The 15,250-nt window shown below is 49.3% G+C and overlaps 1 protein-coding gene and 1 pseudogene across 1 annotated transcript; both read right to left on the reverse strand.

Moving 5' to 3' along the window:
* The window catches only part of LOC118575755, a 58,955-nt pseudogene that overhangs the window by 8,207 nt on the left and 35,498 nt on the right, over positions 1–15,250 (reverse strand).
* On the reverse strand, positions 2,184–4,832 carry LOC118575757 (paired immunoglobulin-like type 2 receptor beta-2). Its single transcript, XM_036176169.1, has 3 exons — positions 4,757–4,832; positions 4,067–4,453; positions 2,184–2,377 (listed from the first exon to the last, which is right to left on the reverse strand). Exons 1-3 carry the CDS (start codon positions 4,803–4,805, stop codon positions 2,184–2,186), a joined length of 630 nt encoding a protein of 209 aa, XP_036032062.1. The 5' UTR covers positions 4,806–4,832.

Below are 15,250 nucleotides of genomic sequence, written 5' to 3' on the forward strand. Positions count from 1 at the left end.
TCGGTTTTCTTCTTGTACCATTTGGGTCCCTAGAAATCGAACCCAGGTTATTGGGCTAGGTAGCAGGCACGTTTTCCCACTGAACTATCTTACTGGCTGACACATTTTTTTGTTCATAGAAACTAATATAAAAACGAACTTTAGATTGACCGCTGTGGAACCTGCATGGGACCAAACTAGGCCCTCTGTATCCCGGAGACGGTTGTGTGGCTGGGTCTGTCTCATTACTGTGGTTGGACACCTGCTCACCCTGAGAATGGGGGAGGGGCTTGGTTCTGTCTCACCTGAATGTACCAGGCTTTGCTGTCACCCCATGGGAGAACTTACCCTTTTATAGGAGGGAATGAGGGGTGGGTGTGGGGATTTTTCAGGGTAGTGGGAACAGGGTGAGGGATCATAGGGGGTTCTATGGTTGGTCTGCAAAAGGAATAAAATATTTTTTTAAAAAATGTTGAAAATGTTAATACCATGATTTTTAATCTTGGGGAATTGACATTTTAAAAAAAGTGATACAGCTTCTCACTGGCTTTGAACTGGAGTATCTGAACAGGCAGCCCCATGTTTCTGAAAGGCTCTTGCTTGTCCATCAAGGAGATTACAAGTTCCTGCCACCCCACTGGCTTCTAATGAGGGTCTCCAGTTCAAGCTCAGGTCCTCCTGCCTGTGCTCAAGGCTCTTCTGACCAAATCATCTCTCTGTTCCCATGGATGCCTCTTATAACTAACTTCCCCACACAGCCCTCAGCTGCTCCTTGGGATGACACGCTCTCCCATGGCTGGGGTCATCTTGAGTCTGCTGGCCTGTAGGAGAAGAAACAGAGTCACTGTGGCGCCATGCTGACCTTCCATCTGCCTCTCAGCTGTTCTCTGTGTTCAGACAACATCAGGGGCCCAGGGCAGCAAACAGCTCTGCAGCAGACATTCAGGGACAGCTCTAAGAGTCACCAGGACCTGAGGCTGTTCCTCAGCTGTTCTTCTGCACAGCACAGCCAATCAGAGGACAGCTTTCCTGGTTCCTACTATGTCCCCATGTTTTTTTCTTAGAATCCTTGTTAATTTTAGAAGACAAATCATTTATCTTTAGAAAATTCAATTGATAATTGCACTGAATATTTAGAATATTTTGCATTGTAAGGACTTAATGTATAACATTATCCCTTATGCAAAATTTTTTTCCTTAATCAAATATCCTCACATATTTTAGTATTTCCATATTTTTAAATTTATTTTTCATCAGTGTGTACATTGGCTTGTGTGCACACATGTATGGATGGTACAGGGGATGCTTGGAGAAATTTGTTATGAGAGGGATGTAAGGGATCTTGAGAGATGATTCCCTCAGGAAAGCCTTGCACACAGGCAGGAGGACCTCGGGTATTGTCCTGAAGGAGCTTTCACCTATTTTTTTGTGTGTGTGGTTTTTTGAGACAGGGTTTCTCTGTGTAGCTTTGCGCCTTTCCTGGAACTCACTCTGTAGCCCAGGCTGGCCTGATCTCACAGAGATTCACCTGGCTCTGCCTCCTGAGTGCTGTACTTAAAGGTGTGTGCCACCACCGCCTGGCTATACCTATTTTTTTGAGACAGGTCGGTCATTGGCTTCTCACTGATTGAGCAAGGCTGGCAGCACAGTCAGCGCCAGGGATCCTACTCTCTCTGCTGTCCTCGTGTCTATCAACACTGCCAGCATGTAAGTGGGTTCTGGGGATGGAACCCATGTCCTTGTGTTCCTGGGTGAGCACTTTACCCTCTGAGCTAGCTCCTGGCTGTTGTGTAACTTCTCAGCATTGCTCCATTTTTAGGGTTCAGATTTTTCACCTCCTTTGCTGCGGATTCTTCCCAGACTCGCTCTTTTCATTTGTGGGTTGATCACTCACCATGGTATTAATTTCTGTTTTAATACCATATCCTCAACTCAAATAGCTCTATTCAAGTGAGCGGTTACCCCAGAGGCACATGCATGCCCTTCAATCCCCTAGCACAGGCTCTGTGTTCATCTGCACTTGCTCCTCTGATATCCAGCTGGGATTCTAAGGAAGGAGGTGCAGATTCAGTCCAGGTTGAGTTCAGCTTCCTTTCTGTCCCTGTGTTCTCGGGACTCTGTCCTGCACAAGCTCATCCTTCTCCATCTTCCACAGCTGAGAACACTCAGAGAGGAAGCTCAGGTGAGGGCCTGTTCTGGACCACTTACCTTTGCTTCCCCCAGAGGAAGATCATCAGTACACAGACGGGGGTTATGAGCACAGCCGTGGCCAACACCACCCCAACCATGGCTCCCAGGTTCACAAGTGAAGGATTCCTCTGGCCCTCTGTGTCCTCCAGGCCAGCTGTGATGATTGCAGAGGTGAGGATGGAGGGACTCTGCATGGTGGTGCTGATGGCTGGGAAGAGATGAGGAGTGAGCAGATCCCCCTCGATGAGGGAGGGACAGGGTGAGTGTCACACCTTGTCTCCTCTGTGGGATTGGGATGGGGAACAACTGTTAGAAGTTCACAGAGAGGGAAACACATGCTGAAGACTGAGACTCCAGGAGAGCATGCTCAAATGTTCACTCTCCACCTATCCTAGAGGTGTGTCCTCAGATGGTCATCTGGTCACAGACAACTAAGCCCCAGAAGTACTGCTGATTTTGACCTAGATGTAGGTAACATGCCAATATCACTCAATCCACAGAGTATTTGCTGCTTGTTGCCTTAGAACCCGAGTTTAATCCTTCATATCCATATAAAGAGCTAGATACATTGGTCATGGACTTAAATCTTAGCCCTAGAGCAAAGGCAGGTGATTTTTGTGAGTTCAAACCCAGCCTTGTCTAACTATAAAGTTTCACACCAAACAAAGTTGAGTGATCTGTAATCCCAGCACTGAGGAAGTGGAGACAGGCCTGTCCCTGGGGGTCACGGTCCAGCCAGCCTAGTCTACTTGGGCAAACTTGAAACTAGTGAGAGAGCCTGTCTCAAAAATAAGGGGATGACAATGAATATGTCCTCTAAGGTCCACATGCACAGGAAGAAATGTGAACATTAACACCTACACACACACACATACACACACACAAACACACACACACACACACACACACACACACACACTCATCCACACACATACACCTGAATTAACAGGTCCACATGTTCACACACAGAGAATAAATAAAGATGTATAATGGAAAATATGTAATTTTAGCCATAAGTGTACAGCTCGGTACAGGGCAAAGTACACTCATTTGCTTTACAAACATCACTAAGTTTAATTTCCACAATTACTTATTTGGAAACAGTAGACAAACAGTTCCCAACCTGTGGCCCACCACCCCACAGTGGTAGAATATAAGAACATCCTGCTTATCAAGTGTTCTACTCTGTGTTCCCAGTTATTTCTGTTACAGAGGAGAGGCAGGGATCAGAAGACAGAGGAGCCACATCATGAAATAGGGACGTTATTTCCCAAGAGCCTTGGAGCTTGTGTGGGAGAGGTGAGGATAAGAAGGTAAGGAAGGAGAGAGGGGGGATTAGCAATGGAGAGGAGACAAGGGAGTGGGTAGGGGGAAGTGAGGGATGTGTCCTGGGTAGTCAAGAGGGGAAATAGGGGATAGTGGTGCTACATGGCAGTTTACATATGGATCATAGGACACCAAGAACATCCAACGGGCACTACTGTTTCTTAGGTTGAAGTTGTGTGGAGATGCTCCCTACAGAGACTCATTGGATTCTGCCACAGAACCTAGTGAATCAGCTACATCCTGGAGAAGTTAATCCACCTCGAGATCTTTGAGGAGGGAAGTGGACAGGACCACAGTGTTAGTATGAGACAGAAAGGGGGTGAACTAGGAGGTAGGACACACGCTGAGGACTAGAGAGGGCTCGGGGTTCCATCTTAGCAGAGAATGACAGACAAGGTCAGAGGAGAGGGCAAAGACCTGTCACAACTACAAGGCAAAGATCCTGTTGGCAGAAGCCTGGACAGAACCAAGGAAGATGAGTATGAAAGAAATCTCAGGACTGTGGAGCGTGATGTGACATCTAGGGGACAAGGAAGCCAGAGACATCAAAGCCTGAGCCAGCGTGACTCACCAGAGGAGATGATCAGTTGAGTCCCAGCAATTGATTGCCAACTCTCCATGCCTTCTCTTGTGTTCAGAATAATTTTACAGAAATAAGTGCTCTGGTCCTCCTTCTTCAAGTTCAGGATTCTTAGGACTCCAGATGTCTGCGGCTGTGTCCAGTTCAGGATGAGCCGGTTCTTGAAATGCTTATGTATGAAAGGCGGGGTGGAGTTGTAGATAAATTCCCCATGGAAGTGCTTCCATCTCCAGAGAATTCTCATCTGTGGATCCTCTGCCAACTCCCAGGGGAAGTAGAAGGAGAAGGGGATCTCGATGGAGCCGCCCTGGACACCAGAGAGGTTTACTGGTTGGTTGACCCCAAAGCCATTTACTCTGTTGGATCCTGCTGAGTTACCTGGGAAGGATGGGAGAGAATCTGAAAACACTTCAAGGGATGGAAAGGACACCCCGAATGTCCTAGCCCCCACCTACAGGCAGGTGTGTGACACAGGGCAGGACTGTCCCTATGGCTGGGACAGAGAAGAAGGGAAAGGTTGGGTTGTTCTCTCTCTGAGGGAAGAGCTCTCTCTTGGGACACAGTGGACTGCCTGCCTCCCCTAGCATTCACCTGTCTGCATGACAGTCCCCTCTTCCCAGCTCCACTGGTCTCTCTTGTGGTTAAGGCAGAGTCCTTGATAACAAGGTCCCCACCACTCACCAGCTTGCAGACATGCTGCTGACTGCAACAGAAGTAGTATCCAGGTCATGACCTGATTCCCTCCAGGACATGAGACCATCAGGCAGGAGAGCAGGCTCTGTGGACAGATCCTGGGGTGCACAGGAGTCAGGAGAGAATCTGGGTAAAATGACGCATATCCCCTCGGCCTTCTCCTTTGGAGGACTGAATGGGGGCAGGATCTCCCCATTTCCACATCCTTGTGATCTGCAACTTCCTTTATCATTCTGGTCTCTTTCTCATGTTGCAGAAGATCATGGTTACAGACAATGGGGCCTTGCTCTTAAGCCCAGCCCCCTTGTTTGGCTGCAAGATATGGCCTTGACTATACCATGCCAGACTCTCCTCTCTTCCAGCTTGACCTCCTGTATTCCTAGTCTTTCATTTATACCATGCTGTCCTCTCTCCCTCCCTCCTTATCTCTGCCTCCCCTCCCCCACTCTCTCATACCTTCTCCTATCTTCCTGGTCCTCTGTGTGTCTCCGCTTCTCTCTCATCCCAAGGAGGAGGCTGCCTGGACCAGCGCAAGCTCTTTCGGGGAGAGAAAAGCTGACCCATGTCTCTGACCAGCTGAGTCTCATGGTCAGCTAAGAGATGCTGCTGATGGTGTTGCTGCAGTGGATGCTCCCTCATCCCCAACTCTAGAACGTGCTCCCTAATTCTGCTCTTTGCCTCCTTCTTCTTCCCCTCGACCCCTCACATTTCCCAGGCTGAACCAAGTGTTGGCGGATACTCACATTCCTGGCCTGCTCCGTGCCTTCCAGTTCAAAATGTCCCCAATTTTTCTAGGTGAGAGTCCCCCTCCCTAGACAAGGGTTCTAAAGCTTACCTTGTTTCCTCCAGAGCCTCTCTGCCCTCCCACCCACAGAGGAAGCCCTGGCTCAGGCCGTGCCATCATCACATGGCAGTTCTGAGGGGACTCCAGTCTCACTCAGTCCTTGTAGGCTTCTGCTCTGCACAGAGGCATCAGCCTGGCCTCTAGGCATTCCTCAGCCTTACCACAAAGGCCAGGGACAGGTGATGGATGACTTTCTCTAGCTCCTGTCGTCCCTGAAAATTCTATGTACTAATTGAGCAAAGAAGGCTCAGAGCAGCAATGTGTTGCTCATGACCTGCCTGGTACATCTCTGAGAACAGACACACTTAGACTGTGACGGGGGCGGAGGCTGTGGAGCTTCAGGGATGGTTCTGCCTGAGGGTCATCCCACCCTTCCCTATGACAGGGTTCCATCAGTTCTCCCAAGGGCAGGAAGACAAGATTGTGCCAGAGGAAATGGCATCATTTTCCCTGAGTGACATGTGCAGAGGGGACTTCCCATTTCTTAGATTCCCTGCATTGACTGCCTTCTCCATGCCTCCCTGCAGGTGGCTTTGCAGCCCGCCTCTGTCACATCTGGCGTCTCTGCCTTCCTCACAGTCCCCATGGTCCCCATGGTCCCCATGGTCCTCAGATCCCTTGACCTGAGCCAGGCAAAAACTCTCAGGGCCTCACTACCAGCTGCACAAGGACTCACTTCTGTATTCATTGCACCTTTGGACAGACCAAGACACAGAATCTTGTAGCAGGAATCTTAAAGAGTCTTATTAATAAAAGCAAACTCAGAGCCAGGTATTCGGGTGAATGCTGGAAGATCAGAAAGACAGAACAAGCCTCAGCTTCCTCACCCCACCAGTTCCTCAGCTGGTCTTGTTTCTTCAGACTGGAAGCTTCTGAGTCCTCATCCAAATGGAACTCAGCTGAACTGTGCTGCTCAAAGCCTAAAAGCTTAACCAGCCAAATGCTTAACTAGCCAAATGCTGTTAGTTTCTGGTCTTCACGTCTTATATATCTTTCTCTTTCTGTCCTCACTCCCTGGGATTAAAGGATCACTTTCTGGGATTAAAGGCCTGTGTCTCCATGCTTGCTGTATCCTTGAACACACAGAGATCCGCCTAGCTCTGCCTCCCAAGTGCTGGGATTAAATGTGTGCAACACCACCGCCCAGCTTCTGCTATGGCTTGCTCTGACCCATTTTCTAGCCACCGTTTTTTGCTCTGTATCTACTGGCTGTCTGTTCTCTGATTCAGATAAATTTATTAGGGTGCACAATTATTATTTTGGGGAACACAATACCACCACAGAATCTCTTTTTTTCCCCGAGACAGGGTTTCTCTGTGTAGTTTTGGTGCCTGTCCTGGAACTCACTCTTTAGCCCAGGCTGGACTCGAACTCACAGAGATCCGGCTGCCTCTGCCTCCCGAGTGCTGGGATTAAGGTGTGCACCACCACCGACCAGCAAGGCACAGAATCTCAAGGATGAAATTGGCCACAGTTGTACAGTCAGTCAGGACAGGGAACAAGGCTACTGTACTTTTCCAAGGACTTTTTTTTTTTTCAGGTGGTTGGAGTCTCCTGCAGCCCAAGCTGTGCTTTGAACTTATTATGTAGCCAAGAATGACTTTGAAATCCTACATATTCTCTTCTCTGTCCTCCCAAGTGCTGGGTGACAGATGTCCCCTTTGTGCCCCATTATCTCCTGCTGGATATAGAACCTGGGGTTCTGTTTGTTCCAGGCAGGTAAGCACTCTACCAGATGAACTACATCTTTATCCTCAGTGAGGTCTGAGAGTGTGTCCTCCTGGTCATGAGTACTTACCTCCAGGTTTTATCTGGCTCTGCCCTATTGTCTGGGGTCAGTGAGTAAAACTTTACCAGTTTCTAAGTCACCAGAGAGGGGCTGGACCTGAGGAGGTGGCCATATGTCAGGTGCTGGACCCCAGCATTTTTACACAACAGACTGTGGTTGGTCCTTCAGGATTCCAGCTGTCCCTTGTGCTCAGCCTCACTGCTGCCCCCTGCTGGTCCCTGAATCCCAAGTCATGGGCTCTGTTCTGAATCTATTAAAAATGACAGGGACCAGTCCATAACCAGTTAGCTATCTCCAGGTCTTCACAGCTGTGGAGGCAGAATTATCAAAACAGCATTAATCTTTCAGCCCCAAGTCCCATAAGGAGAGAGTTTTTCCTGTGGAAGAGGAACAAGGGGAAGACTGATCTTATTTGTCTAGGTCAAAGGGATGTAATCAATTTTTCAGTGTCCTGCTGCTTGTCCTCAGTCTGGGCTGTGTCCTGGAGGCAGGTGTTGCTTCAGGGCTTCTTGCCCTGTGGTCAGCATTGCCATAACCAAATTAGAGACATCATGATGTCCCATACATATTCTTCTTTGGAGACCTTGAGTCACTGCTAGGATCTGGGAGTCTCTGTCTGAAATAATAAGCTTTTTAATGAAGATTTTAAATGCTATATTCTGCATATCCCTGAAGTGTGAGGGCTGTCTAGGTATATCTGAATAGACAAACATTGTTTCTAGTTCCTTGTTTTAAGCTCAACCCTGAAAACATATGCAGGGGAATAAGTAAAGCTTATCCCTGTCATTGATTACATCAGTCCATAGCCTTATAAATTTAAATATTTTAAAAAGTGTTCTTAAAAAGGTTAAAAATCTCTCCAATGTCTTCCTGCAATATCATTAATAAAGTACCTCTTTTACTTCAAGAGGGAAAAACATGGCATAACCATAATCTGAATAAGGCAAAAAAAAAAAAAGCTCCAAAGTGCATACAATCCCGAAGTTCAGCATCTGGGATTCATTCACAATCCTTTTGGTTGTTTAATTTAGAGGCTTGGCATGAATCATTTCTTTGATCCCATCCTTGGCAGCATATACATAGCTTGCCTTCTATGAGAGTCACCAGGACCTGAGGCTGGTCCTCAGCTGTCCTTCTGCACAGCACAGCCAATCAGAGGACAGTTCTCCTGGTCCTTTGCCCTTGTCCATGTCCTCCTCCCTCTGCTTCCTTCCCCTGCCTTGAACCCATGTCTCCTCACTGCCTTCCCTGCTGTGCACTCACCATGCCTCCCTTTTGTTTCCCTGGAAACCGGCTCTCTAGCTTTCCCTGTGAGTTCAGGCTGCTGCCACCCTGGAGATCAGCCTCAGGATTCCAATCCCAGTCAGACTTCTGCTACCTCTCAGGCTGCTGCTCTCCAGCTCTCAGATGCTCCTCTTTCCTGTTGGAGGGCTGAGCCCTTTGGGAGTCCTGGGCACTTCTTATATGTAATTCATATACGTACAGGCAAAACAGCCATGCACACAAAATAGAATTTTACCTTTAGTAAACAATGTCAGTAGCGTCTCAGCCTGTGGTGAGGCATCATTCCCTTTCCACACTGAATTTGATCTGTTTAAGCTTGTGTAGATCTTGTGCCTGCTGTCACAATCTCTGTGAGTTCATATGTGCGACTGACCCATTGTCTTCAGAAAATGCTGTTTCCACCGCCCCTGTCTCTTACACAGCCCTGACGCCCCTCTTTTCTCAAAGATCCTTGAGCCTTGATTAAAGGGTTGTGATATGTCCCTATTAGGACTGAGCATGCCTCAGTCCCTTATTCTCAGGACGTTGGCTAGTCGAGCGACTCTGTTATTGTCACCTGCTGCAGGGAGAAGCATCTCTGACAAGGTTGAGAGACACACTGATGTGTGGGGACAGCAGTAGAGTTATTAGAGTCACTTTAATTCCATGTCCATTAATTAGAGGATGGGGGTGGATTTTCCTTAGGGCCTAAGATTGTCACACACAGGTTCTTGGACCCTTTAACAGTGCCAGGTCTGGGTTCCATCTCATGGAATGGGCCTTAGATTTTTGGCATCATATATATATATATATATATATATATATATATAATATATATATATATATATATAATTTGTATGGGTGGGGGTGTTTTGATTGCATATGTCTCTGTGCAACACATGCATACCTGGTGCTCTCAGAGGCCAGAAGAGAGTGTCATATCCTCTGGAACTGGAGTGAGCATTGGGAATTGAAATACAGTCTTCTATAAGAGCAGCATGTTCTGTTAACTGCTGAGCCGTCTTTCCAGGCCCTTGACATTGCAGATAAAAATGTACTAAGTAAGGCTCAGAAGTGTTTAGATTTGTTCAAGACCCATGTTACATACACAGCTGACACAAGGGCTGGAGTCCAGGTGTGACCTGAAAGTCCTTGTTCCCAATTCTGATGAAGACTATCCTTTCAGAAGCTTTAAACATAAGAATCCAGATATTTGGCTTGTAAAACATCAGGATAGGTTGACTAGAAGGGACTCTCAACTTTGTCCTTTATTCTCTTTAGGCAAGAAAATATTAAATTACGAGGCCGGGTTGTGGTGGCACACCCCTTGAATCCCAGCCCTTGGCAGGCAGAGGCAGGTGGATCTCTGAGATTGAGGCCAGCCTGGTCTACAGAGTGAGTTCCAGGACATGCACCAAGACTACACAGAGAAACACTGTTGGAAAAACCAGAAAAAATTAAGGTTCTTGACAGCAATGTCTCAGCTACCAACATACCCTAGGTGAAGGAAATTAAAACTGTATCAAAGTGTCCCTCACCACCAGCTCCACACGGGGCTTGCCCGTTGGGAAAGGAAGGTCCTGGACCTCAGGAGCACCTGACACAGGAGGCAGCAAGTTTCCCCCCTGAAGATGATGGTTCCAGTGACCTGGACTTGGAGCAACTCCTGGAAGTCATTGGAGAGGCAGAGGAGAGAGGGGAGTCCCAGCAGAGGGATGGCTCCGAGGAGTTCCTGGCGGGCCTCTTGGAGGAGTAGTGTGCTCTGGTCCTTCTACTGCTGACTGCCTCTCAGTGATCCCGAGCAGATGTTGAATGTGGGGGTTGGTGACCTGTCCCTGCTTCAGGTCAGAGCTGTGCATCCTGGGTAATAAAGCAGGTCTCTGGGGCCACTGCTTAGGCTGTGCTTCCTTTCATGTCGCTATGGCAAACTGCTTTCTCTGGAAGGGAGAGGAGGCTGGGGACAGCAGCAGGACCCAGGCCTGGGGGAACCTTCAGAAAAGCATCTCTGTGAGTCCTGGCTCCCTGACTTCCTAGAGGCAGCAAGGCCTTAGGAAAGCATTGTTACCATGTGGTGTTTAGTTCCCTGTTTCACACCATCTCTCTAGGGTTGTTGCTGATGTCCAGTGTGGTGGTCCATGGGAACCAGTCACTGTGTGCTGGTTATTACCCTCCCAGATGTGGGTGTACATGGTATAGACAGGCTGTCAGCATTCGGGACATCCCCTGCCTGGGCAGCTAAAAAACATGATAGAGGAGGGGATCTTAGAGGGCCAGAAGATAAGGGTCGCATGAGTGACTCCTAATTAGATTCGTTTAGGCAAATTCTGTGGATTGTTTTATTTTGTGAAGAAGGTCTAGGAAGTTAAAAAAGGCAACTGGGAGTTCCTCAGTTCCTCTGAGCTCAAACGCCCCTAACATGTGGATTTCAGTCTCTGGCCATGTGTACCAGTGACCCATGAGATTTTGTCTCTGGCTGTGGGTATCAGTGTAAATGGGAGTCTTCCTTACTAGAAGCACAGGTGACTCTGAGATTGTCACCCAGACCCACTCATTTGGCCTTTACAATGGAGTACACAGTCTCTTCTTGGGGGTCTGATGGACAGGCTGGCAGGATGGTGTTCTTGAGGAGACTGGACTTGAGAGTCAATGGAGGCATACATGATGTTGTTACCCTGTGGGGGACAAGAGGTTAGATGGCAGCTGTGCAGGTGTGTCCACCATAAAGCAGCAGCTACAGCTGAGTGTCCTGCCAACACCTGTCCCGGGGTGCAGCCTGAGTGTCTGCCAACACTGTCCCGGGTGCAGCCTGAATGTCCTGCCAACACCTGTCCCGGGTGCAGGCCTGAGTGTCCTGCCACACCTGCCCCAGCTGCAGCCTGAGTGTCCTGCCACACTTGCAGTACTGCAGCCTGAGTGTCCTGCCACATCTCTGGTCTCCACCCTTCTTCTCCTTCTCCAACACCTCTTTAACTCCTTCAGGCCTGAGGCTGAGTGGCTTACCTTGGGGATCTCATTGGGTCCACATATTGTCCTGAGAAAAAGGAACACAGAAGTGCTGAAGTCAAAGCTGTGCAGGGAGGGAGACAGGAGCGCTGGAGTTCCAAAGTGAGGTGAGGACCTCGGTTACATGGAGGAACAAGGGTGAAGGAGGGAAGGTGGAAATTACTGAGGGTGCTTAGTTAAGAGTGGGGTCTTTGGGGAGACAGAAGCAGAGCCAGGTGGGGTGAAAACTGGAAGCTGGCAGAATTTACCTTCAGGTTCAACATCCTCAGTGTTTTCAATGAGGTCCCTGCAAGGAACAAATGGACAACATATTAGAATCTGGACAGGAAAGGGTTAAGACATGAGGTGCTGGGCTGCAGAGATGGCTCAGTTAGTAAAGAAAGTGTCACATAAGCATGAAGTCAAATTGCAGACCCAGCACCACAGAAAGCTGGATGCTGGAGAAGCAGAGACAGGCAGATACATTCCTGGAGTTCACTGGCCAGGACTAACAGATGAGCTCTAGATTCAGTGAAAGACCCTGTCTCAAAAGATAAGGTGGAGGGCTGGAGAGATGGTTCAGTTGGCAAAGTGCCAGCTTCACAAACCTGGAGACACACATTTAGATCCCCAAGGACTTGTGTGAAAATGCTGGACACAATATGTCTGGAGAGTGGATGGAGAGAGGAGGATCCCTGAAGCTCATTGTCTGGGCAGTCTAGTCCAACTGATGCGCTTCAGGTTAGGGAGAGACCCTGACTCAAAATAAATATTGACTTGAGGTGGGAAAACTGAGGGGAGTCACTACATAGACCTCTACCTCCACACTCATTCACAAGTGAACACACACACACACACACACACACACACACACACACACTATACATGTGCGAACAAAAAGAGAACAGAGAGGAACTGACAGACTCTCCATTGATCTCTGGCGTTCACACATGTGGATGTGCACCTGCACATGTACACACATAGGAACATGTTAGAAAACATACCCAACTGGGCATGGTGGTGAATGCTTGTAATGTCAGTACTAAGGAGGTGGAGACAGGGGACTCCGGGTGTTCACTGGCCAACCAACCTGGTCTAATTAGTGAGGTCCAGACCAGTGCAAGACTCTGTCTGAACAAAACAAAGCAAACCCCCAAACAGCCTGAAGTGTGTCAACAGGACTGGAGGAAGAGCATGTGGCCAAGGAAGCCACAGGGAGAGGAGGAAGCTGGGATGCAGTGTTGCTAGCAGATGCTTGAGTTATATGCACAAGGCCCTGGGTTCCATCCCAGCACCTCATAAACTGGGTTGTATGATGCCTGTCATTCTAACAGTTGGGAGGTGGAGGCAAAAGGTTCAGGAGTTCTAGGTCTTCCTTGGCTACAGAGTTAGTTCCAGGCCAGCCTGGGCTTAATGTGATCCTTTCTCAGAACAGAGGGGCTGGAAAAGGAAGGGTCAGAGCAGGCCATGTACAGTAGAGTAAAGAAGAGTCAGGAGAGAAGGGCAGAGAGATTGGGAGGTGGAGAGAAAAGGGTAAGAGATGTGGACGATCTGGAACAAAGGATTCTGGGGGAGTAGGCTCACTGACCATAGAGAAAGACAGAAGAAAGGGAAGAATGGAGAGCTGTTGAATCGAGGCAGATGTTCAAGGCTGAGAGGAAACAGAGACAGAGAGGGAAGCCCAGGAAATGGAAGGAGAGAGGAGAAAGTCTGAGCGCTGAAGGTGTTGTTGTTCTGGGAAGGAGACTCCTGAGACCTCTGCGCTCCTTGTCAGTGAGAATCTGGTGCCCTGAGGAGCAAAATGTCATAGGGGACAAGGAGGGAGCAGACAGGATGAGTCAGTGGTTAGGGAGATGTGAAGGGTCCTGTGTGGTTCTCTCTGTCTCTCTCTCTCTCTCTCTCTCTCTCTCTCTCTCCCTCCCCTTCCTCCCTCCCTCCCTCTCCCTCCCTCCCCTCCTCCCTCTCTCCCTCCTCTCTCCCCCCTCTCTCTTTCTCATGTTAATTGAGGGTTGGAGAGATGGCTCAGTGGTTAAGATCTTGGCTGCTCCTGCAGAGGACCCGGATGGCCTCACCTGGCTGGGGTTCGGCTTTGGTCTCTGTCCTGTGGGGAGAACATGTCAGTGTGACATCAGTGCTGATCCTCTATCATCCTTCTCAGCTGTCCTCTGTGTTCAGACCACCTTCAGAGGATGGGGGAGCAGAGAACCTGCCCCAGGCAGTCAGAGAAGAGCCTGAGCTCCCTCTGCTGGGCTGTGGTCCACACAGCAAGCCCCCCAGATCTCTGCTGGGTCCAGACCTCACCCCTGTCTCCTTTGCTTCCTTCACCAACCCTGAGTTCCCCTCACTCCACACCTGCTCATCTACTCTGCATCCTCCCAGCAGTGCACCTGTCCATAGGACAGCCTGCTCTCCCGCCCACTGGCCCCTCCCTTGGTTAAGGCAGGTCCCTCACGAACAAGGGTCCCCAAACCTCACCAGCTTGCAGGCAGCAAGCTGACAGCAGGCAGAAGAGGACATCAAGCCATGGCCTGGTTCCCTCCAGGAAGTGAGACCAGTGGAAGCGTTATCAGCAGGAGAAGGGCCCTGTGAGGGACCCCTGAGGTGCCTCCAGGACTCAGAAGAATTCAGGGTAAAGGTGGAACCCAATCCCTTGAGACCTTCTCATGTGAGGAACCGGATAGGGCAGACCTCCCATCTCCACCTCCTTGTGACCAGGCAGCTTCCTTCATGATTTCGTTTTGTTCTTTTCCCCATGGTACGGAAGAATCTGCTCTGTGGTCACTGAGCAGGCTAATGGGCCGTGCCCTTGGAGCCCAACCCCATTTTGTACTGAAGGATGTGGGAATTGACTCTCTGCATCTGGGTTCTCATCTCTTACCTCTAATCTTCTGTCTTATCCAGTCTTGCCCATTTCCTATGTAAACACGGGTTTCCATCACCTCCAGATTTCCTCCCACTCCTGCCCTCGCCCTCCTCATCTGTTCTCATTATGCCCTCCATTTAATTGCTGGTTGTTCTCTCTATCCTCTCCCTCCTCCTTTCTTCCCTGTCTCCCCCCTCTCTCTAATAACCTCAAGGAACAGAGTGGTTCCAGTTTTCTGTCACTTAGCACAGCCAGGATGGAGGTGAATGAGGAAACACATTCCGTCCCCAGCCTAGCTTCGGTGTCCCACCCACATCTGCTCTGTGTCTCTTCTTTTCCTTCAAGGACTATTCACAGCACCCGGCAGAACCCAAAGGCCAGTGGATTCACTCTCGCCCTGGCTTCTAGCTGCTGCCGAGTCTGCAAACTACCCTGGGCTTCCTGGGTGACCGTCTGCCTCCCCTACACCAGTGACTTCAAGCTACTCCAGTTTCTGAAGGAGACTTTCTACCTCCCACCAAACCTCACACACCTCAGTTATGCCAAGGATCAGAGAAGTCCTGGCACATGTCACATGACTGGCCACAATGGCAGGTTGCCTGGACTTCATCCCATCAAGTACTTGTAGTCCTCGCACTCCAACACAGCTTCAGCCGGCTGCTCGGGTGCAGCCTCTGAAATCCCCTCAAAGGCCACAGACCGCTGCTGGCTCCCAGGAGGCCTGTTCTTCACAAAGTACTG

This window comes from Onychomys torridus, unplaced genomic scaffold, assembly GCF_903995425.1.
Source record: "Onychomys torridus unplaced genomic scaffold, mOncTor1.1, whole genome shotgun sequence".
Classification (NCBI taxonomy): Eukaryota; Metazoa; Chordata; class Mammalia; order Rodentia; family Cricetidae; genus Onychomys; species Onychomys torridus.